The 22,454-nt window shown below is 38.2% G+C and overlaps 1 protein-coding gene across 1 annotated transcript in view; it reads left to right on the top strand.

Moving 5' to 3' along the window:
- The window catches only part of Rock2 (Rho associated coiled-coil containing protein kinase 2), a 94,856-nt gene that overhangs the window by 14,836 nt on the left and 57,566 nt on the right, over positions 1–22,454 (top strand). The window contains exons 2-3 of the mRNA XM_051181622.1: positions 19,784–19,865; positions 22,169–22,269. Coding sequence (XP_051037579.1) covers positions 19,784–19,865; positions 22,169–22,269 — 183 coding nt within the window. The remainder of the gene's footprint in view (positions 1–19,783; positions 19,866–22,168; positions 22,270–22,454) is intronic.

Genomic DNA, 22,454 nt, shown 5'->3' with positions numbered 1-22,454 from the left:
TAATAAAAGTCTCTTTTGAGTCCTAAGGGCTAGTGCAGAGGATGTGTTGAGTTGGTAGAGTGTTGGCCTAGCATACCCTGGACTTAAACCCCAGCACCACATAAAATCAGCACAGGATGCTGAACCTTAGTAGTGGAGGAAGATGAGAAGTTCAAAGTTATTCTTGGCTCTGTAGCAAGTTTGAGGTCAGTCTGGGCTGTTTAAGATGCTGTCTAAAAAGACAAATAATAAAGCCTTTAATATTATCTGCTTTATTTTTATAGCCTGGTCTACATAGGGAATTTTAGGTTAGCTAGAACTACATAGGAAGACTGGTCTCAAAAACAAATCCATAAAGTAGAATTAAGAAAAATATGATTTTGAAAAAAAGACTGTAAAGCTGTGAAGTTTGGAGACTTCTGGAAATTAAGTTGTTTTCCATATTTAAGACATTTCCATAACAGGAGAACAGATGATAAAAAGAAAGCTAAATTTAGAGCTAAGGAAAAAAAACACTTCAAAATTGATTTATGATAGTTTTTCTGAGAAAAGTTATAGAATATTATAATTTTAAGAAATTACCCCTTCTTTTGAGAGAGAGAGTTGTTGGAAGTTCTGTGTCTGAAGATGCTCTGAGTATGCCAGCCTTTTGGCATAGTGTTCTAATGTTCTTAGGGGCAGTTTGATTTAATAAAACCTCAAAAGCAAAATAAATAACATTAAAAAATTACAAAAGTAATATGTGCCTGTCTTAGGGTTTCTATTGCTGTGAAGAGACACCATGACCATGGCATCTCTTATAAAGGAAAATATTTAATTGAGGTGAAGGTTTACAGTTCTAGAGATTCTTTACGTTATCATCATGGTGGTGTGCAGGCAGACAGGGTGCTGGCTACATCTTGATGAGAAGACAAAGTGGCCTGTACAGTGACACACTTCCTCCAACAAGACAACACCTACCCCTCAAGACCACATCTCCTAATAGTACTACTCCCTTTGGGATTGTGGGGGCCAATCACATTCAAACTATAACAAGTCCTATTTTAAAAGTTATAAGAGATGTAATATATAAGCCCCAGACTTTTCTCTGTGGCCTGTGTTACTGAAGCAACAGCCTATGATATCAGCACATCCTCCTGCTGTTTGCATTTAATAGCACATGGCATTATTTTCCTTTTGATCTCATTCATATAAAATGATGACTGCTTTCCCAGATGGTCTCAGTAGTTTTTTTATTTTTTAAAGAGAGTATTTTTATGTAGTTACTTATTTTATGAATTTTTTTAAAAGAACATTTTTAATTCTCTCTTTCCCTTCCTCCCTTTCTCTCTCCCTCTCCCCCTTCCTTCACCCCCTCTCTCTGTGTGCATGTGTGTGCGTTCATGCATGCATGAAGATGCACATGAGCCATAGTATATGTTTCAAGGCCAGAGAACAACTGATGAGAGTCAATTTTTTTTTTTCCCCCGTGGGTTTAACTGAGGTCATCAGGCTTTGAGTGTCACAAGGACCTTTACCTTCTGAGTCATCCTACCAGCCTTAGAACAGTCTTTTTATCTCTTGTTTATTGTGTAAATTTATTAATATTTGAAACACTAGTTTACATAGTTAAACTCTGGGGCACTCTGGATAGGAAGGAGATATGGGAATTGGCTCTGAACTTGGTGGCCTCTGTTTATTTTTATTTTATATGCATATGTGTTTTGCTTTTATGTGTATGTGAACTTCATGCCTGCCAAGTGCCCATGAAGGCCAAAAGAAAATATTGAGTCCTCTGCTACTGGAGTTATAGATGGTTGTGAGCCACTGTGTGGGTTCTGGGAATCTAACCCTTGTCCGCTGGAGCCATCCAGTGCTGTACCCATCAAGCCATCTCTCCATCCCTGCCAACACATATTTATTAGCCAATGAATTCATCTAAATTTAATTTGGCTCTTTACTGAGAGGCCTAAATTTCTTTTCTTTTCACACTAGAAGCAGACAGACCCTTCCTAATTGCAATTGTTCGAGGCACTGGCTGATTGCTGATTTGCCTGGTGTCTCCTCTTACAGAGAACTCTTGGGACCTGTTGTCTGAACCACCAGCTTCATTTCATAGCTGCCTCTTTTGTCTGATGTGTAAGACATTGATGTATAAGACTCTTCTGTGGTCAGTCTTTTCCCTCATTGTTCTTCCTTCTACAACAGAATTTTTTTTAATCCTTTGTTTAGGGGTCGACATACTTTGATGCATCTTTACATTCTTTCCCAAATATTACCTTTTCCATTGCAGTAAACACCTGTGTCTCTCCTAAGAGAAAGCATCCTTTTGCAGAAGTTGTGACTTCTCTCAGTGTATGTATAGGGTCCCACTCCCTATGTTTCATTGCAACATACATGATCGCTTTCTCTCAGAATTCCTGCTTGGTCTGATGGATCTGCATCATACATCTGGTACCTCTCTTCATGGCTATCACTTGTTGATGACTTTCTTGTCTGTATTTTATTTCTTGAATGTGTAGGCATCTGGCTCACAGGCTTTCCACAAGAGTTTGTCCCTACTCCTTAGTGGTAGCTTAGTGTTTACGTGGACAGAGTACTCAGGACCTGGCTTTTGTCTCCAATTCCATTACCCCTCATTGCCTTTCTCTTTACTTACTTCATTCACTGAATCCCATGAACTGTTTTATGGATCTCACCATTACGTGAAATTCACTTTGCTGTTGAGAGCACGCTTCTGGTCCTTCTCTAAGTGTCTTTATTCCTTTACTAAGTGACCAGACTTGTGAGATGTGAGGTGCTGAGCACCCCTAATGCTTCCTTCACTAGAAGGCAAGAGTCAATGTCCATCTATTCAAATCTCTTGCTACAACTCGTTTCCTTGTACCATTGAATCTCCAGTATATGTATCTACACAAACAGGTGTTTGTTGAGTCATGATGGAGGACAGTCAACTAACTGGACTAGGAACACTGAAACTCCTGGTCTCCAGTCCCTGAGACTGTCAAGGTCCTAGGGTAGTTCTGTTCTTCTCCTTAGAGCTTTTGTTTCTTTCAATCTAGAAACAAAGTCTCCACAGATGGTGTTCCTGTTCTGGAAAATAGGAGTCATCTAAAGAAGAGTCCTTAAATTTCCTGTCACTTGACACACGTTCATCCTAGTACCGTTTGTTCTTGTTTTCCTTCTGTTTTGAGCTATGCTTTGCTAACGTCAGGAAGATTCCTCAGCTGTGATTTCAATCTCTTTCTAGCCAATAAAGTTATTGACTTTAATTTCTCTTAATTCTTATTTCTAGTTTTGCTAATGATGTTCAAATGTCTCAGAAACAAAATAAGTAACCAAATGCCCTTAGAAAGAATCCTCAGTTACTGCTATAGCTGTCTTTCAGACCTGTGTATCTCCAGGAGCTTGATCTGTGGGTGACTTCTGTTTTCTTCACCTGTACACCTCTGTGTTTATCTGCTGCCATCTCTCCTTGGTTCACTCTAGTCTCTCACATTATTACAGTTGTATTCCTTCCCCTCCACTTGCAAATTTGCTTTGCGTAGGTCTCAGACTCTGATTATTTTCTCTATCATTTCTCCTGGGCAAAGCCAGAAATCCAGTCCTGCTCATGCATTCCTAAGCACAGTTACTGTCTCTCCTGCTGCCCTACTTGCTCCTCTCCTACTCCAGTAGCCATCCTATCGTTTCTGTATCAGTGCAGCAGTTTCTTCTCCAGTGTGGTTTGCTCCAATTTTTGAAGTCCTACAGTTTTCTATTCACCAGATAAAGTACTTATTCTAAAGTACAAGTCTTAATTGACTCCTTAGAATACTTGCACACTGAATTCCATCCCATTCATTTAAGGAAAGTTAAGTGTGTTTTTCTGGACAGAGAAGGCTGGCATTTCAATTAGATCCAGGCTCTTGTATTTTTTGTTTGTTTCCTTTGAAACAGGGTTTCTCTGTGTAGGTCTGGCTGTCTTGGAACTCCCTCTGTAGACCAGTCTGGCCTTGAACTCACAGAGATCTGCCTACTTCTTGAGTGCTGGGATTAGAGGCATGTGCCACCACTGCCTGATTTGGTTCCTTTATCTTGCCTCTTTCCTTTTCTGTTCATTCCCTTCATACTTAGCTGTCAACTCTTGGAGGGCTTACTGTGCTCAGTGTGAATATTACTTTCTTGGACAGGATATTCTACAAGCGTGCAGGTAATTCCTGGTTTTGTTATAATATTTTTTGCTCTGTGCAACAATCCTAGCTGTCCTGGAACTGGATTTATAGACCAGGCTGACCTCCTGCTTCTGCCTCCCAAGTGCTGGGATTAAAGGTGTGTGCCATGGAGCATTCTTTTTTGGAATAGTGCTCATTCTTGGGTCTCCAGGGCCATTTGTTTATTTATTCATTCATTTATTTACTTATTTGTTGGTAGGCTTGCATGAGTGCACCAAAAGAAAACACCTTTCCTAAAAGATGTGGAGAACAAGCAGCAGGTGCCATTCCCCTCTTTCCTTGGCACATTACTGCTGTTTCATTATGTTTGCTGCCCTGTGTTAGGTTCCCCTGTTGTCTTCCACAGTCTCTACACTTCTTGTTTTTAGTCACATCTAGTGTACCGTTTTAGTTCTAAAATTTTGACCTGTACCCTGTATGAGACCCTGTACCTTGTACCTTGTATGAGACATTTTAAGTGTTTCTTGAACTTTAAAAAGCTGTGTTGTGGTCAGATACAGATGGCATAGAATTTTCCATTTCTGTCACTTTAAATGTGCAATTCAGTGATATACCACACATTCATAGTATTATGCAGCCATCAGCATGATGCATTTTTAAAACTTCATTACCTAAAATAAGAATACCTATTGAACAACAACTTCCTATCTGCACTGCAACCTTTGCTATACTTCTCTGCAAATTGTTCACATGGGATCAGTATTTGCCTTTGTATTCATTTGCATCACTCTGTTTATTTCAGTATAGGCAGGTTCACTTCATGGATTTTGGTGTGGTATGGGATGCTAGAGTTCACTGAAATGCTGGCCTCTGACCTCAGAAGCTTCTTTGCCTGGCTTGTAGTGAGGTCTATAGAGCAGTGTAGTATTCTGCTAGATACTGTCCCCAGACTTAAAATATGTTTAACAAAACTCAGTCAGATTAAGTTTGTTGATGATTTTTACTTGTCTTACATTTGCTCCTTTGTCTACTGTTTCTTTGTCCAAGAAAGGTTTATTATATTTGCCTGTCTTTTGGTGGGTTCCCCTCCCCCTTCTATCAGTTCTGCTTGTGTATATTTAGAAGCTGTATTTAGCATCTTCAAATGTAGAGTCATTGTGTTGTGACATTTTCTTTTATCCATTTCCTTAAAGTCTGCTGTGTTTGATGTTTGGTCTTAGTTTTAATTGGTTACTTTTTCTAGTCATAACAAATGTAATTATTGGGGTTTTAATTTACAATTTTAGAATTTACTTTTTGAAAGTTGGTTCTTTGTGTGTGTCCTTTTCTCTCATTGTGGTTGGGATTATTTATTATTTATTTTATTCCCTTTCTCACAGTCTTGCTTATTATACATCTTTTTTTCTTTTACTGGCTTCTTTAGACTTTTTATTTTGATTTTTAAATTGTTTTTTGTTGTTTGAGACAGGGTTTCTTTGTATTGCTTTGGAAGTTGTCCTGGAATTCACTCTGCAGACCAGGCTTGGTCTCAAACTCACAGAGATCCACCTGCCTCTGCCTCCCAAGTGCTGGGATTAAAGGCGTGAGCCACCTCTGCAGGTCTTTTAAATTCTTATACTCTTAAAAATACAGCTGTTCTATTTTTAAAAAGTTGTTTTAGTGTTGTTACCACCCTATCCCCATGTTGTTGTGCTGCCATCCAAGCTGGTCCTGAACTCATGTGCTAAATGAACTCTCCTATATCAGATTCTTGGGTAACTAGGTCTATAGGTGTACACCCCTTACCTGACTTATGATCTTTTTTCTATAGTGATCCTGACAAATGAATGCCAGGATCATTACCTGGAAGATCATGAGAAATGAGCATTTGTGATTTCAACACTTTACTTTGTGTACAGAAGCCATAACATTTCAGACTTTTGGGTCGCTCTTCCCCCTGCCCCCATACAGGTGATTTAGTTATAATACTAAACTAATTGGGGAGATGGCTCATTGGTTAAGAACACTGGCTGTTCTTCTAGAGGACCTGGGTTCAATCCCCAGCACCCACATGGAAGCTTACAACTGTCCAGTTCCAGGGGATCTGGTACCTTCACATAGACACATATTTAGGCAAAACACCAATGTACTTAAAAATAAATATTGGGGAAAAAATAAGTAAAACTTAAAAAAAAATAAATTAAAAGAACTAATTGAAACCACTGTGATTATTTTAATTTAACATTGGTAGTTTTTCAGGGAATATTATAATGAAATATAAAAACCTTATTTATATATATCTTTTGGTTCACACCACTTTCGTTCCATAGCAAATTTTATGTCATCCTGTTTTCTGTCAAGGAATTTCTACCTGTATGTACTTGTATTTTCTAATCAAGTCTGATATAATTAATTATTGTTTATTTATTTATTTATTTATTTATTTATTTAGTGCTGGGAATTGAACCCAGGGATTCATACATGCCAGCCAATCCACAGAGTTGTGTTTCCTGCATTAGTCATTTGTTTGTTTTTAGGTAGGCGTTCATCTTGCCCAGTCTAGCCTTGAAACTCTCTATGTAGCTTAGGCTGACCTTGAGTCCCCGCCTCTACTTTCAATATTATTAGTGTACCACCATACCCTGTTCCTTTTTAAAACTTTATTTTGATTCAAGAGCTCATTAATTTTTCCCTTAACCTCCTACTAGCTGGAATGCACTACTATGCATAGCCATATATGGTGTTTTAATACTGAATGTTCCTGTGATGCTGGTATTCTCTTGCTGTATTACCTGGCTTTAGTACTAGCTTTCAGATGGAAGTAGGTTTGTTCACTGAGCTCCTTGGAAGCAAGACTATTAGACCATTCATTCCTGCTTTAGATCCCTGTTGCAAAAATATACCAAATTGTCAGTGGGTTTAGTTTACCTGTTTCATATTTCATTGAGTTTACTGAGAAAGCGAACCTATTTTGTGAATTTGTGTTAATTTTATATCCAAAGAATATGAGTTCCTATTTATTCCTTCTAACCCCAGCTTAGCTGTAGAATTGGGTCTTAGAGTTGTAGCAGTGACCAAAACAACAACATTCCCATCGTGCCAGTTTACATTTTAATGGGAGCCATATGATAGTGGTTAGTATATAAGGTAAGGGGAAAGAAGAAAAAAGGACAAGAAACTGTTTAAAGTTTAGAGAGTAAAATTTTCTTGAAAAGTAGAGATTTGATTGGGAGAGCTAACCTTGCTAATATAATACAATGTGAGCCCTCTGGAGGGAAATAACTTGTCTAAAGTCTGAGCTGAAACATGCCTTGTATAGAGAATCTGCTGTTGTTTCTAGTTGCTTTCCTTTCTTGTGATTAGTATATTGTGAGCTGCCATGTGGGTGTTGGGAACAGAACCTTCATCTTCTGTAAGAACTGCATATGCTTTTAATTACAAAGCCATCTTTACAGCCTCTGAGTATTTTGTGAGAAGGTACTTGGAATATGTAAAACCATGTTTTTATTTTACTTTTACCCACTAGTTTTAGAATCTATTGAAATTTTCTGTTAATTTTTAATTTGATGTTATCAGATGGTGGTTTTCTAATTCATTTATTCCTGTACATTCATTACTTTGTTCTTCTGTAAGATTTTATTCTGGGGGAGGGATACCCTCCATTACTATCTTAATCCACTGCCTTCTGCAGCACGTAGAGTAAAAGTAGAATACCTGCCACTGTTATGAGTTTTCCTGCCAGCCTGGTCCCATAGCTACGTCAGCCCCAAATAACACCGTATTAGATACATACAAAGCTGGTGGCCTGTTACTAGTGTTTCTTATTGGCTAGCTCTGTCTTAAATATTAACCCATTTCTATCAATGTAAGTATTTCCATGTGGTCTTGGCTTACCGGAGAAAGGATCTGGATCTCTGCTCTCTCAAGTCTTTACATGTTGAATCTCCTACTACATGTCCCAGAATCCTCCTTGTCTCCTAGTCCCACCTATCTTGCCTTCTTATTTGCCAATAGTGCTTTATTCGTTAACCAGTAAGGGAAATATATTTACAGAATGACATCTCCCATCAACTGCTTACTTACTGACTATATCTGGTTAGGTTCCAGATTTGTCACTGGAAGGCTATTCCATGCTAGCCTTTATGCCCCCTTTGAAATGCCCCCATCAGTCCTTATACATTGAAGAGGGAACAAAAAGATTGTTAGGAGCCAGAACATTAGGAAGTCTGCTGTGAAACAGTGTCTCCTAGAAATGACTGCATAAACAACACTGGAACAGTGACAATAGCAGTGCGCATGTTTACATGGAAGGGAGAAAATGCTGTGGGGTCCCACCCCTAGACAACTACAGGCAACTAATAATCTCTGGGAGGACACTTAGCCTCTCCCAGGCATGAGCAAGTACCCTTTTGGTTTTCAGTGCAAAGTGGTCAGCCCTGAAACCATATACAAACATAGAACAAAAATAGCCTTAGAAAGTTATATTTGTGTATATATGTCATACATACATATATATACACACACACAAAAATAATAATGATGATGATGAAAAGAGGTTATAAATCTGAGTGTGGTGGGGCTTGAAAGGGGTTGTGGGGGGAGTAACTGGAGAGGCTGGAGGGGGAAAAGTGATGTCATTTTATTTTAATTAAAAACATATTTTAAAAATCGTTTCAAGTAAGCAGGGCAGTTGTGGCACATGCCTTTAATCCCAGGACTTGGGAGGCAGAGTCAGGCAGATCTCTGTGAGTTCAAGACCAGCCTGGACTCCAGCATAAATTCCAGGACAGCTAGGGCTGTTACAACAGAGAAACTCAGGCTCAGAAAAATAAAACAAAATTAAAAGAAAGAAAGAGAGAAAAGAAAAAGCTTTAAATAATTTTAAAGCCTGAGAAAGCTTTCGGAAATGGTAAGGAATAGTCTTATGTGTTCTTCACTCCAATTCCCTTAATTTTATATAACTATATTGGATTTTAAAAGCAGGACTATAATATGATACAATGCATGTGAGTAGATAATGCCGTTTTATGACCTGTATACTTTTTCTTCTCCTTCTTCTTCTTCTTCTTCTTCTTCTTCTTCTTCTTCTTCTTCTTCTTCTTCTTCTTCTTTTTTTTTGGTAAATGACTAGATGGGATCATCTTGTCATTTTCTTGTTTCAGCCTTGGAGTCAGCCATTTCTCTAAGGACTTTCTCCTTTTTCTTGTTGGGAGCAGTATTTCAAAGCCAGGATGAGTGCTAAGTGGGCTCATGGCTTTTGAAGCACGTCTATACCTAGACCCTTTAAACCAATGATTGTCAACCTTCCTAACGCTGCAAGATTTAATACAGTTCTTGTGGTGATCCCCAGCCATAAAATTATTTTTTGTTGTTACTTCATACCTTTAGTTTTGACATTGTTATGAATCACATTGTAAATATTTGATATGATGGATGGTATTAGGTGACCACTGTGAAAGGGTTCTTTAGCCCCCAAAGGGGCTGTACTCCATAGGTTGAGAACCTCTACTTCAAAAGCCAAATCCAGGGAAAAGATATGAGTATAAATCCAGGGTGAGGGTAGAGAGAGTGAGGAAGAGGAGGCAGGCCGACATAGATAACTGGGGTTCACATTTCCATGTCTGTCTTTCGATCTTGAGATCCAAAATTCACATTGATGTCCTTTTTCACTCCAGCACTGTTATTTATTACAGCCCCTTCTAGGTTTGCATTTCTGCTGCTGATGTGATGTAGACTCCTATTGTCTTATGAAAAGTTAACTAATTTGTCTGTTTCTCCATATAGAGCCAGTCTCCTAGACCCACAGAACTGGGGGTGCTGCTCTGATGTCCCTTCTTGTTAAGGCCCTGGCTACTATTGATATGTCTTTGTTTGTCTGTCCGTCCATCCATATCTATTCCAATTTTACTCACTCCGTATATGAGGCTCCTTTGGTGACTTTAAAACTTTAAAAAGGTCAGTGTGGCTGTGGCAGAATGTGTGAAACAGGAGATAAAGTTAGCTTGTGCTTCCTAGCTATTAGTTCTTCTGAGTAGTGAAGTCACAGAAGCATCCTTGGCATTCCATTAAGTAATCTCAGAGGAGGGAGAAGGGCAAGACCATAAACAAGAAAATTTAGTAGTGGGCATTTACAAAAATTCAAGCTTGCAAAGTGATGGTGATTTGTAGGGGTGGTGAAACCAGAGGGAGGGACTCCAGATTCACTTTGAAAGCCATGCAAATATGATTGGTGTTTGTTGAATTTAAGGTTAGAGAGGAGAGGTCTTGCTATGTACAAATTAATTGGTCTGAGTATTGGGAAGTATGGTATTGCTATTAACTGATGTGTGGAAGACTGAAGTTGATGATGTAGTTGTAGTGAGAAGGGATAGGGCACAACTTTAGATGTTGTTTAAAGACTTGTCTTGGATTTGAGGTGGTGTTTTTTGTTTTATTTCTTTTTTCTTTTCTTTTTTTGTTTGTTTTTGGGAAAGACATAATGAATTAGAACCCATCAGTACACGATGGCATTTACAGACATTAAACAGGATGAATGCCATACTGGGTTTAATTGCAAGAGGCCAACATAGGGAAAAGCTAGTGATGGAGACAGATAGGACAGTCAGAAAGACACTGGGAAACCATTTATATTCACCAAAGGCAACTGAAGGAAGATTCTCAAAAAGTGCACAGAGACTGTCCACTGATGTGAGCAAATTTGTCATTGGATGATGTGAGGTCATTGATGAGTTTGAGCAATTTTTTAATTGTAGTAGGTGGTGGTAAAGGCATTGGATTGAGGTCTGAGGTTAACGGGAACACCAGAGCTAAAGACAGCTACTGTAAATATTTCTTTTAAAGAATTTTTTTGTAAAGGTGAAGAGAATGATAGCTGTGGAAAGTGGTTTCAAGAGCCTTTGTCTTCCTACTGTAAAAGGAATAATATATTTTATATAATAAAGAGGGAGCAAAAGAGAGAATAAATATATGAATGAATGAATGAATGAATGAATGAATGAATGAATGAGAATTGAGTAGAGGAAGAATTGGGCTATCAAGATTGTCAGTCATAACAGTAGGCTTGAGAGACCAGCTGAGTGTGATGATTGGCTGTGGAGTTTGAGTTATATAAGAGTATGGGAAGGAAGAGGATGAAGCAGAGTGGAAAAAGACTGATTGATTGAAGGCTGCTGTTGGATCAAAGGAATATTGTTAAGTGTAGCCTTGTTGGAGGAAGTGTGTCACTCTGGGGCACTCTTTGTGGCCTGATCAAGGTATAACCACTCCAAATCTGCCTGCACACTGCCATGCTCCCTGTCATGATGATAATGTACTGAACCTCTGAACTGTAAGCCAGCCACTCCAGTGTTTTCCTTTTAAGAATTGCCATGGTTATGGTGTGTCTTTACAGCAATAGAAACTTTAACTTAGGTGTTAGAGCAGTTGTTCTTACTTCCTAATGCTGTGACCCTTTAATGACAGTCCTTCATGTTGTGGTGACCCCAAACTATAAAATTTTTTGTTGCTACTTTATAACTTGTAATTTTTCTAGTTATGAATTGTATTGTAAATATCTGATAGATATGTGACTCTTGTGAAAGGGTCATTCAACCCTCAAGAGGGTCGTGACCCACATGTTGACAACCACTGCATTAGAGTATGCTGGAAAGATAGATAATATGGTGCTTAAAGTACAGACCAAGTATTTAAATTGAAAATATGGAGGTGTTGCAGTTATTGGTGATATTGCTATGGGAATGAATGTTTAATTATGAGAAGATTAGTCTTGGAGAGTGTAGCAGTGCACAATAAGCCAAGACATTATAGAGAGTGACATTAGTGAGCCTACAGGGTAGCAGGTGACTTAATTAAGTGGTAGTGAGTCACAGGTCATCTGATGCAAAGCTGAGTTCTCAGGAAGGGAGGAGGAAGGATAGTTAGTTACAGAGTCCCGGGGGGGGGGCAAGGAGAAGCACCTCCCCCATGTATAGAGTTCATCACACAGAACGGTTGTAGAATAAGGTACATCATGCCACCAAGGGAGAGCAGGGTTCACACTAGAGCATTAATGTGAAAGGTAGGTCATTTTAAAGGTTCAGGGGTAAATGAATTGTGAATCTGTATAAAAATATTTAATATGTAGAATGTAACATTTACTCTTTAATGATTTTGTTGCTGATCCTCTTGTTAATATTTGAAGGAAGACTAGGAATTTGAAGGGTTTTGTACTTGAAGTTATGGCTAATAGACTTGATAAACTTTGCTCAGAAATAACTGTTGAAAATATAGAGTGACACCCTCCTTGAAGAACATGTAATGTTTAGAAGCTTACAGTAAGACAGGCTCATGAGGGCTCATGAAGGAAGATGCTGTGGGGATGTCTCCTTTGAGCTTTGTTTTGAGGAGAGTAGGTGAGAAGTGGGCAAGTAGAGCGGCCTAAAGAATACTTTCTTAAATTCATGGAACATGGTTTCCTGCGAGGGTTGTTGACTGATGCAGCACTCAAAGACTAGTTTGGAAAAAAAAAAAAAAAGAGTACACAGGTCACTGTGAAAGACCATTGTCTAGCAGTTCTGTGTAGTAGGTAATTTGGGAGCCACATATATAGTTGACATTTTTCTAGTAGTCTTTGTTTTAAAAAGTGGAAATAGGGGGCTCAGAAATTAAGAGCAGAGGCTTCCTAGGGACTTGGTTTGATTTTTGGCACCCACATGTTGGCTCACAACCATCTGTCTGTAACTCCATTCCAGAGAATCTGAATGTACTCTTTGGTCTCCATGACCACCGGGCACAGATAAATGCAAGGAAAACATCTTTACACATATTTTTTAAAGTAGAAATAAATTAATAAAATACATTTAAATAGTAGATTTCATTTAACCTCAATCAGAATGTGATCATTTTAGCATGTGATTGGTATTTTAAAATATTAATGGCATGGTTTACACTTTTGTTTTGGCTTTTTGAAATCTGATGTGTATTTTACATTTAGAATGCTTCTCAATTCAGGCCAGCCATGATTCAAGTGCTAATAGTTTCACAGTACTTCTGACTCCTATAATGGACAGTAGGAATCTATACCAAATGTGAATGAAGGGCAATAAAATTGTGGGAAGTGGCAGATCGGAGGGCTACTTGTCAGCTCCTTGTCTAGACCTTGTCTGGAAGCAATTGAATAATACTGATGAGGGACCAAAATAAAGATTAGTTATGTATTACTCAGCATTAGAACAGGGGTAGATGGAGCAGAAAGGGAAGAGGACAGGTAAGAAAGAGGTCATGAGAACCCGAGAAACATGGAAGAAGTATCCCTAGGATGGGCAGAAGGAAGGCATTTTAAGTCTGATTGTGATGCAATGGCAATGCTGGGATTAGATCAAACAGTCAGCTCTATGCGAAGTGACTCATTCACTACTCATTCACCTTTGCTATGTTGACACCAATGTATCGGATAAGCACTTATTTACTCAATAGTTTGGCTTTGTGTGTGTCTATAAATATACTCTGCATGTATGTCTGTGTATGTGTTTAGAATATAGAAAATAAGGTTTTTACTGTACGAAAGATAATGAAACATTTCTTGCCTTTAGTAAATTTGTGGTTGTTAAATTTCTAATCTTGTGACCCTGTTAGAAACTTTTGAAAATATTTACAAATAGATGTTTTGTTATTTATATAGTGCAACATACATAAAACAAGTTTTAAAGTGAAAAGTAAATCTACAAATAAATGTTTGAAATATTACCTGATTTTACTAATGTAGCAATCTTTTTCACTAAATGAAATATACTTTTTTTAAAATTGGGCTTAATGTCAGTTCAGTGATTTTGAAGATCAGGTTATTACTTGGATATACTTTGTTCCTGGATTCTGAGGACTGTACAGTTTTTGTTGTTATGTTTTTTTTTTAAAAGAAATATATAAATGAAGGGTATAATTTTTGTTGTTGTTTGCTTTTACATTCTTTGTTCTTTGGGATCTCACCACCAAGCTCCCAATAAAGAAACTTACTCTTACTTATGAGTGTCTGGCCTTATCTTGGCTTGTTTCTGGCGGTGTGGTGGTGTGGCTGTGTGGCTGGCCCCTGGTGTCCTTTTCTCTGTCCTCCTCCCTCTTACTTTAAATTTCTCCTCCTTTTTATTTTCTCTGCCTACCAGCCCTGCCTGTTTCTTTCTCCTGCCTAGCTATTGACTGTTCAGCTCTTTATTAGACTGATTGGGTGTTTTAGACAGGCAAAGTAACACAGCTTTACAGAGTTAAACAAATACAACACAAAGAAATGCAATGCATCTTTGCATCATTAAACAAATATTCCATTGTATAAACTATGACACATCTTAAACTAATATTCCACACTTCCCCCTTTTTGTCTAAATAAAAATGAAAGGTTTTAACTTTAACATAGTAAAATTGTATACTACAAAACAGTTATCATGTAAGAATTACATTTACAAGTATTCAGTCCATTTGTACTTAGCAAATTCAGAAAATACGCCATTATCTTAGTGATTCCAAAGTTTTATACCTACTTTCTATCATAACTAAGGAAAACTATAACATCATTTAGTCTTTAACGCCATCAAAGACTCAAGAAATATGTAATATTACCCAACAATAGAGACATCTGGTCACTTAATCTAGATTTCTATCCTCTATAGAACTCAGGATTCAAAGGTTGAGGTGAAATTCTGCTCACTCAGAGACTGAATAGCAAGTAGCTTAACCTCTCTCCTTGCTCCTGTCTCCCGAAAAAGGGTCCATCTTTCTGCTCAGCCCCTACTGAAGAACTCGCTACACTTAGTTCCTCCCTACCACTTCCCTTCAGTTAGTTGCTGACTCAGCCTCCTGACCCCAGGTTAATTTTATTTAATCAAACAAATGTAGCCTGTAGTTGCATTGTTAACAAAAGCAACAGAAACAAATGTCACACACCTATACATAGTTAAAATAATATTCCACAACAGAAGGGCGCACAACATACCAGTTACTAAATTTATTGATTTTGTTCACCAACTAATAACTTTTTTTGTGGTTATTGAGTCTTCATAAGCTTTTGCTTTCTTTGGATGGTGGATGGTAGCTCTTAAAAATGAACTAGGTTATCTGCATTTTTGTATTTTATCAATAACATTTTGTGTTTTAATTCACTCAGCTTCACTGGCTCTGTCAACCATGGTGCCATTGACCTCAAGGCAAAATGCCTTTGTGCACATGCATGTTCTGTAATGCTTTATTAGCATTAGGCACAGTGCACACCAGAACACTCCCATCAGAGATAAAGTGGGGCATTACTACAGGAAGGTGGAACTTAGTTCTCTAAAGTGGCTTAACAGTAAGGAATAAGCAGTAAGCAGCAGCAGTGACATGGCGAAGTAGAATAGCAAAAACACATGCAACTACTTGTAGTTTTAGTTGGCTTAGCATATAGTTTGAAGTTCTTCTTTATTTTTATTTCATATACATGGGTATTTTGCCTGCATGTATGTATGAGGGCACTGGATCCTGGAATGCGACCTGCAAACAGCTGTGAGCTGCCATGTGGGTGCTGGGGATTGAACTGGGTCCTCTGGAAGAGTAGCCAGTGCTCTCAACCACTGAGCCATGAGAATATAGTTTAAAGATTTTAAGCATGCAAGTTAACATAGTTCATTCATCCCAGGGTGCAAAGCATGTTACTTAGTAGTACTCACAAGTGCCTGATGACACAAGGCCCAGATAGCCCTTTTCAAAATATTTCCTCTATAGCAGTCATTTCTTTAAAAACTTTTTTTTGGGGGGGTGTTATTTACTGTTGTCCTTAGACTTTTCCCTAAAAGTATCCACCAGGATACTGTTGTTAATAACTTGCTATAGTGAGGCAAAATCAGTAAGTTTAGAGCAATTTCACTTTTTTTTAGAAGAATATATAATCCATCTGTAAGTTTTAAAAATGTGTGTTGTGAATAATTACCCAGAAAAGTCTTGTTTTAATAAAACTAGCTTTCATGGTAGCTTTTCATCTCACCACAAAGGATTGAAAATACTTTCTTACACTTCACACTCTTATCTTTTCTAATTACAGTGTTGGTGAGATGATGTATTACAGCGTGCTGTGTCCTTGGTTTGTAAAAGCTCACTCTCTGAATGTGTGTAGTCCTGTCTGTGAGTTTCTGTGTTTTCTGGTGGAGAATCTGCCCTGGTGACTATTAGAAAAGCTGTCTTTAATATTATAATGTGTGAAAGAAGTAATTGATACTGAGGGTGCATTTGTCTTTTTTGGTTATGCTACAGCAGTGTGCAGCATGTGTTTGATAGGTTAGAACATGGGACTGCTTCTCTCCAATTGTCTAGTAAGTCCTCACTGCACAATTTCCTTACTCTTTTATTTGTTTCTTATTTAAGAAAACTGCAAATTCTACCAGTTGTTTCTGGTATATGTCAGTCAAAACAAAGGAAAATACAGGGAAAACTAATGTTTCCTAGTAGTGTCTGGATTTTTTAGAGTAGATCCTTTCATATTAAAGAAATGGAACAAAACAGAAAAGCTAAAGAGATTTTCCAAATCATTATCATTTCATTTAATGAAAATTAGTTCAATGCTTGATTCAATTCAGGGCAGTAACAACATTGTCTAGGTTTTAAATGGCTTGTTGGACTATGATTCTCTTTTAATGTGTGGGTGTTTGTGTGTGTGTGCACACGAGGAAGTCAGAACAACTTGGGAATTCTCTCTCCTACAATGTAGGGCTTAAAAATTGAAACAAGTTGTCAGAATTGGCGGTAGATGCCTTTACCCATCTTGCCAGCTCTAAAATATGTGTTCTTGAAAAGCCATGCACAGGAATATTGGAGAAATTAGAATAGGATCAAAAGAGTAAGAATCTTTGTAGTGATTAAAATAAAGTTGTGATCAGGGGGAGCTCATGGACTCCAGACTGACAGCTCAAAAACCACCATAGGATGGAATCAGGCCCCCTGAACATGGGTGTCAGTTAGGAGGCCTGGGCAGGCTATGGGACCTCTGGCAGTAGAACAGTATTTATCCCTAGTGTATGAATGGACATTGGGAGCCAATTCCCCATAGAGGGATATTCTCTCAGGCTAGACACATTGGGGAGGGCCTAGGCCCTGTCCCAAATGATGTAACAGACTTTGATGGGAGGGAGAGGGAACTGGTATTGATATATGAAATAAGATTGTTTCTAATTTAAAAAAGGAAAAAAATAAAAAAATAAAGTTGTGATTGCTGTCTCTTGGCAGTTGTGCCCAACATCACCAACATGTCTGCACCTGCAGCTTTGGTTTAGCCCCCAAGACAGATCTGGGAAGTTGTTTTAACTTCTCAAAGCTTAGTCTTCATAACTAAGGAAAAAAAGGGTAACTTCTTGTACAGTTTGCTAGGAAAATTAAATGAGGTGTTGTTACATGTAAGTGTCTATCAGTTTTGATACCAGGCCCTGGGTATATACTTGCTGTTAACACTGCAGTATTTTGACTGGGTCAGTAGTAATTTCTCACATATTTTCTTACATCTAAAATGTGCTGTAGTTGATGACTTGCTGTCACAACTCATTGCTATGTAGTTAATATCATGTTGTAGCAGGCAATCTCTAAGGACCAGAACTGAGGTAGAACCAGCTCTGGTCCTTAGATATGAAACTCTACAGAATCCAGGAATGGTTGTGCATATTTTTAATCCCAGCACTCAGAAGGCAGAAACAGGTAGATTTCTGAGTTCAAGGTCAGCCTTGTCTACAAAGCAAGTTCCAGAACAGTGAGGGCTACACAGAGAAACCCTCTGTGGGAGGAAAAATAATTTTTTTTAGTGAATATTTCAATGCAAAATGAAAATACTTTTCTGAGGTGGTTCAGAAAAGAGACTTAAATCCAAGATGGGGAGAAGTGAGAAAGCTCTCCCTCTAATGAGCATGTGGGAAATGAGTAATATTGGACAGATGAGAGGGAGAGCGCTTCTTTCCAGAGATGAGAAAATGCAGGGCACAGTGCTTGGAAGGGTAGAGACCAGCTGGGTGAGTGTGCTTCACTGCAAGAGTCTATAACTCCCTGAAGTTCAGAGTGCATGTGATTGGTTACTTTTTCAGTGTCCAAGTATGAATGGTACCTAATATTTTATCAGTGTATTCCCTATGTTTTAAGGCATCAGGGAACCAGTGTCTCTCCCTTCCTCCCCCCAACTTATTTATCTATTTATTTATTATTTTAATGCAGGGTCTCTCTACACAGCTATAGCTGTTCAGGAATTCACTATGTAGACCAGGATGGCCTTGAATTCATAAAGCTCCACCTGCTCTACCTTCTGAGTGCTAGGATTAAAGGCGTCTTCAGGGGTCTTTTTGTTTGTATTTTGAGGCAGGGTTTCTCTGTATTGCTTAGGAGCCTGTCTCTGTAGACCATGCTGGCCTCTGCTTCCCGAGTGCTGGGATTAAAGGTGTGCATCACCAACACCAGGTTTCAGGGGTCTTAAGAGATGGTTTTTCTGTAGTTGTAGGTAAGAGTTTCATAAGAAGAAATAGGAAGACTGTTTTTATGTTCTATTGAGCCAGTAACTTTGGCTTTTATAATCAAGTTAATTCATGTGGCAAAATATATGGTCCATTTTCACCTTAATTTTTTTTATCATAATTACCTATCATTATTATAGGTTTATGTGATGTATATGTGTATCATGGTATTTGTGTAGAGGTCAGACAGCAACTTTCAAGAGTTGGTTCTTCCCTTCTACCTTGTTGAGGCAAAGATTTCTTTTTTTCTGCTATTCTGAGTACTCAGGCTAGGGATTACAGGAAATTTCTCCTGTCTCTGGCTCCAACCTCTTGGTAAAAGAGCTAGGATACAGATGTATCAGGCTTTTTACCATGGGTAGTTCTGGGGTCAATTTCAGGTCATTAGGCTGGTGCAGTGCTTTGCCCGCTGAGTTATTGCAGCAGCCCCTTTACCTTTTACTTTTAGTTCATTCTTATTCCTTGTGTTCTGTAAATCTTGTCTTCTTTAGGCAAACATCTCTTTTACTAGGTAATAAAACTCTTGTTGAAGATGGGATAAAGTTAGTCTGTCATATAATTGGGCTTAAAAATCTCCTAATACCTACAAAACCATAATACAGAATTATAAATAGCCTGTGTTCAGCTCTTAATGATAAACGACAGCAGGTCAATTAATGTGATTCAGATTTTTCTGGGTGAAATAGAAAGCACACATTTTTTGTGAGACAGTATAAGCCTAGGTTGGCCTTTTAAATCACCTGCATTTGTTTCAGGATATATGCTGATATCTGAAGCTTTGGGGGATAGGAGTCTTTGATGAGAGGATATGCAGTATTTGTCACTCTGGGTCTGGGTTGCCTTAGTCAGTATGATCCTTTCTAGTTCCATCCATTTTCCTGGAAAAGGATGTCATCTTACTTATTATTGGTCCCTTCCTGCCTTCTTTCCATATGTAATAGACAAAAAATTAATGATTTTTAAGTGAGTGAAAACTTATAAGCTGCATTTATGTTTCTTTGCTTTGCTGGATGTCAAACTCTGGCCTTGTGCACACTCCCAGCTTCTCAGCCTGCATTCTCAGGCGAGGAAACTTGTTCAAGCTGTTGGACATGTTGAACTCACAGTATATTAATGTGGATTCGTATTTACTCAGTGGGAGCAGCGTGTATGAGATTTAAAGACTTTTGAATGCTTGAGAATTATACAAACTGACTCTTTATTTTTTAACAGGATGGCCTAAATTCCTTGGTCCTTGACTTGGATTTTCCTGCTTTGAGGAAAAATAAAAATATAGATAATTTCTTAAATAGATGTAAGTATGTTTATTTTTACTATTCATGTTTGGACATACAGCTGTGCTTTAAATGAGATGTGTTTAAATTTTTGGTACTTAAATCTATTAACCTTGTTAACCTATGACCTAGCAATTGTTCTGTTGCTGTGAAGAGGCATCATTACCAAGAGAACTGGTGATTACAGTTTGAGGTTTAGTCCTTTGTCATCATGGCAGGGAGACAGGGTGATATACATGGCAGCAGTAGCTGAGAGCCACATCCTGATCCGAAGGCCAAAAGAGGGCCACTGGGTTTGGCATGGACTTCTGAAACCCAGAACCCATCCCCAGTGACGGACTTCCTCCAACAAGGCCACACCTCCTAATCCTTCTACTCCTTTCAAATAATACCATTCCCTGGTAACTATGCATTCGAATATATGAACCTGTGGGGCTATTTTTATTCAAACTACCACAACCTAATAACTTACAAAACTTGCTTTTATTAAGTATGCTATTTGTTTCATTTAAAAGTATTATTTTCTATTTTCAAAGTAACTGCTGAACTAAGTTACAATATGTAAAGTAGATAAAATTTGAAAGGTAAAATTTATATGAGTTGTTAAAACCATATAACTTGGTTATGGATGATCTAAGCAAAATTTTAAGTTAAAATGTAACTCTATGACTTTGCTTTTACTTATCCAGAAGACTTTAATAAGCTTTGTTTTAGCAATTTATGTATATTAAGTCTCGTTAAGGAAAAAATGTTCTGATAGCAGTTAGTACCATGTATATATATGATTATCCTTAATGTTTGTTAGCATTATGTTGGAATAGGTGGATTCTGAAAATGTATCCTCAAAGTGAGTTGGGCATAGTGGATTGTGCTTGTGTGTAGCAATCCAGGAGGTTGAGACAGGAGGACTAGTACAGTTTTAAGGCTAGCCTGGGCTACAAAGCAAGTCTCAAAAAAAGGGGGGAGGGGAGTTAATCCCAGGGGCTTAGAGGTGGCTCAACTGTTAAGAACACATACTGTTCTTGCAGAGGAACTGAGTTCAGTTCCCAGCACCCAAGTCAGGCAGCTCACAACCACCTGTTACTAATTCCTGGGGATTCTGATGCCCTCATCTGATTTCTGATGGCACCACTCTCACATAAACCCACATTCTTTAAACACATGATGGGGGAATGCCCTTCTGTATGCTGTAAATATGTTTCTCTTGTTGGATGATTAATAAAACTGTTTCGGCCAATGGACAGGCAGAATTTAGCTAGGCAGGAATTCTGAACAAAGAGGCAGGAAAAGGAAGAGAAAGTATAGATGCCATGTAGCAGCTGGGGAGTCAAGAGGCCCGGGCATCACCTTGGTAAGCCAAGGCCATGTGGAGATACACAGATTAATAGAATTGGATCAATAATTAAGAGAGAGGAAGAGGGAGAGAGAAAGAGAGAGAGCTAGCCAAAAAAGAGCCTGAGCTATTGGCTAAATGATTATAACTGATAGTAACTCTCAGAGTGGTCACTTCATTAAGCAGCTGAGGGACCCGGTGGGTAGAGAATAACCGGTCCAGTGGGACTGAGACAAACACCTGATGCAGAAAACTTAAAATTCTAAAAATGTCTAATAAAGGAGAAAAGGAAGTTTCAGCATGATTAATGCATCCTCTTCATCCCCACAGCTAAATCCTTTATTTTGGAATTGGCAGTGCTAGGTTATTTTTTTATTTAATGCTTACTATAGTACTTGATTTGAAATATGTGATTACTGCCTCTTAGAGAAGTAGGTTAAGCTTTCATTGCTAAATTTGGATTTGAAAGTAATTTCACCCTTTCCTCTTCTCTTTTGAGATAACTTCTAGCAATATGGCCTAGGCCAGCTTGATATGTAGTCCTTGTGTTTAGCCCCCTGGTCCTGGGTGACATGCTGCTTTCTCTCGTGACTGATAAAGCATTAGGATTGCTTGGGTTGTTGCTGTCACTTGTACACAGTGAATTGAGAAGCGGAGCACCTTTAGTACGCTTTTTGAAAGTGTGGCAAATGGGCACGTGCCAACAAATCACAGTTTGGTCCCTTGATGCAAAGATAGCATACGTCTTAGAGTGTTTATTTCGGTGCTGGGTTGGAACCTAGGAACTCACATGTTAAGTAAGCAGTCTGTTACTGCACTATACATGTCCCCACATTTTACAGTGTTAAAATAGGATCCTAAAGACTAACAGGATCAACTAAAAATTAATTGTAATATCTAGTAATAAAACATATTTACAAATACGGGTGACTATTTTTGAATGTTTCTAATATATGGTTGCTATTAAAAGTATGGTGATCTTTTTTATAGATGAGAAAATTGTGAAAAAAATCAGAGGTTTACAGATGAAAGCAGAAGACTATGATGTTGTAAAAGTTATTGGAAGAGGAGCTTTTGGTGAAGTTCAGTTGGTAAGATATGATTTATTTGGTTCTTACTACCTTTTTTTTCCCTTCATAGCAGTTGGATAGTTCTAAATTGTGTTTAGGCACTCAAGGAATTGGTTTTATGTCTTTCATAAAGTCATTCCTCAGTGTTCTCATCTTTAAAAAAAGGACAGCCTGTCACTAATAGTATTCCAGCTTTAAAACACAGT

Source organism: Phodopus roborovskii, unplaced genomic scaffold (assembly GCF_943737965.1).
Source record: "Phodopus roborovskii unplaced genomic scaffold, PHOROB, whole genome shotgun sequence".
Classification (NCBI taxonomy): Eukaryota; Metazoa; Chordata; class Mammalia; order Rodentia; family Cricetidae; genus Phodopus; species Phodopus roborovskii.
Note: the sequence above shows the minus strand (reverse complement) of the source record. Positions and strands in the feature narration are given on the sequence as shown.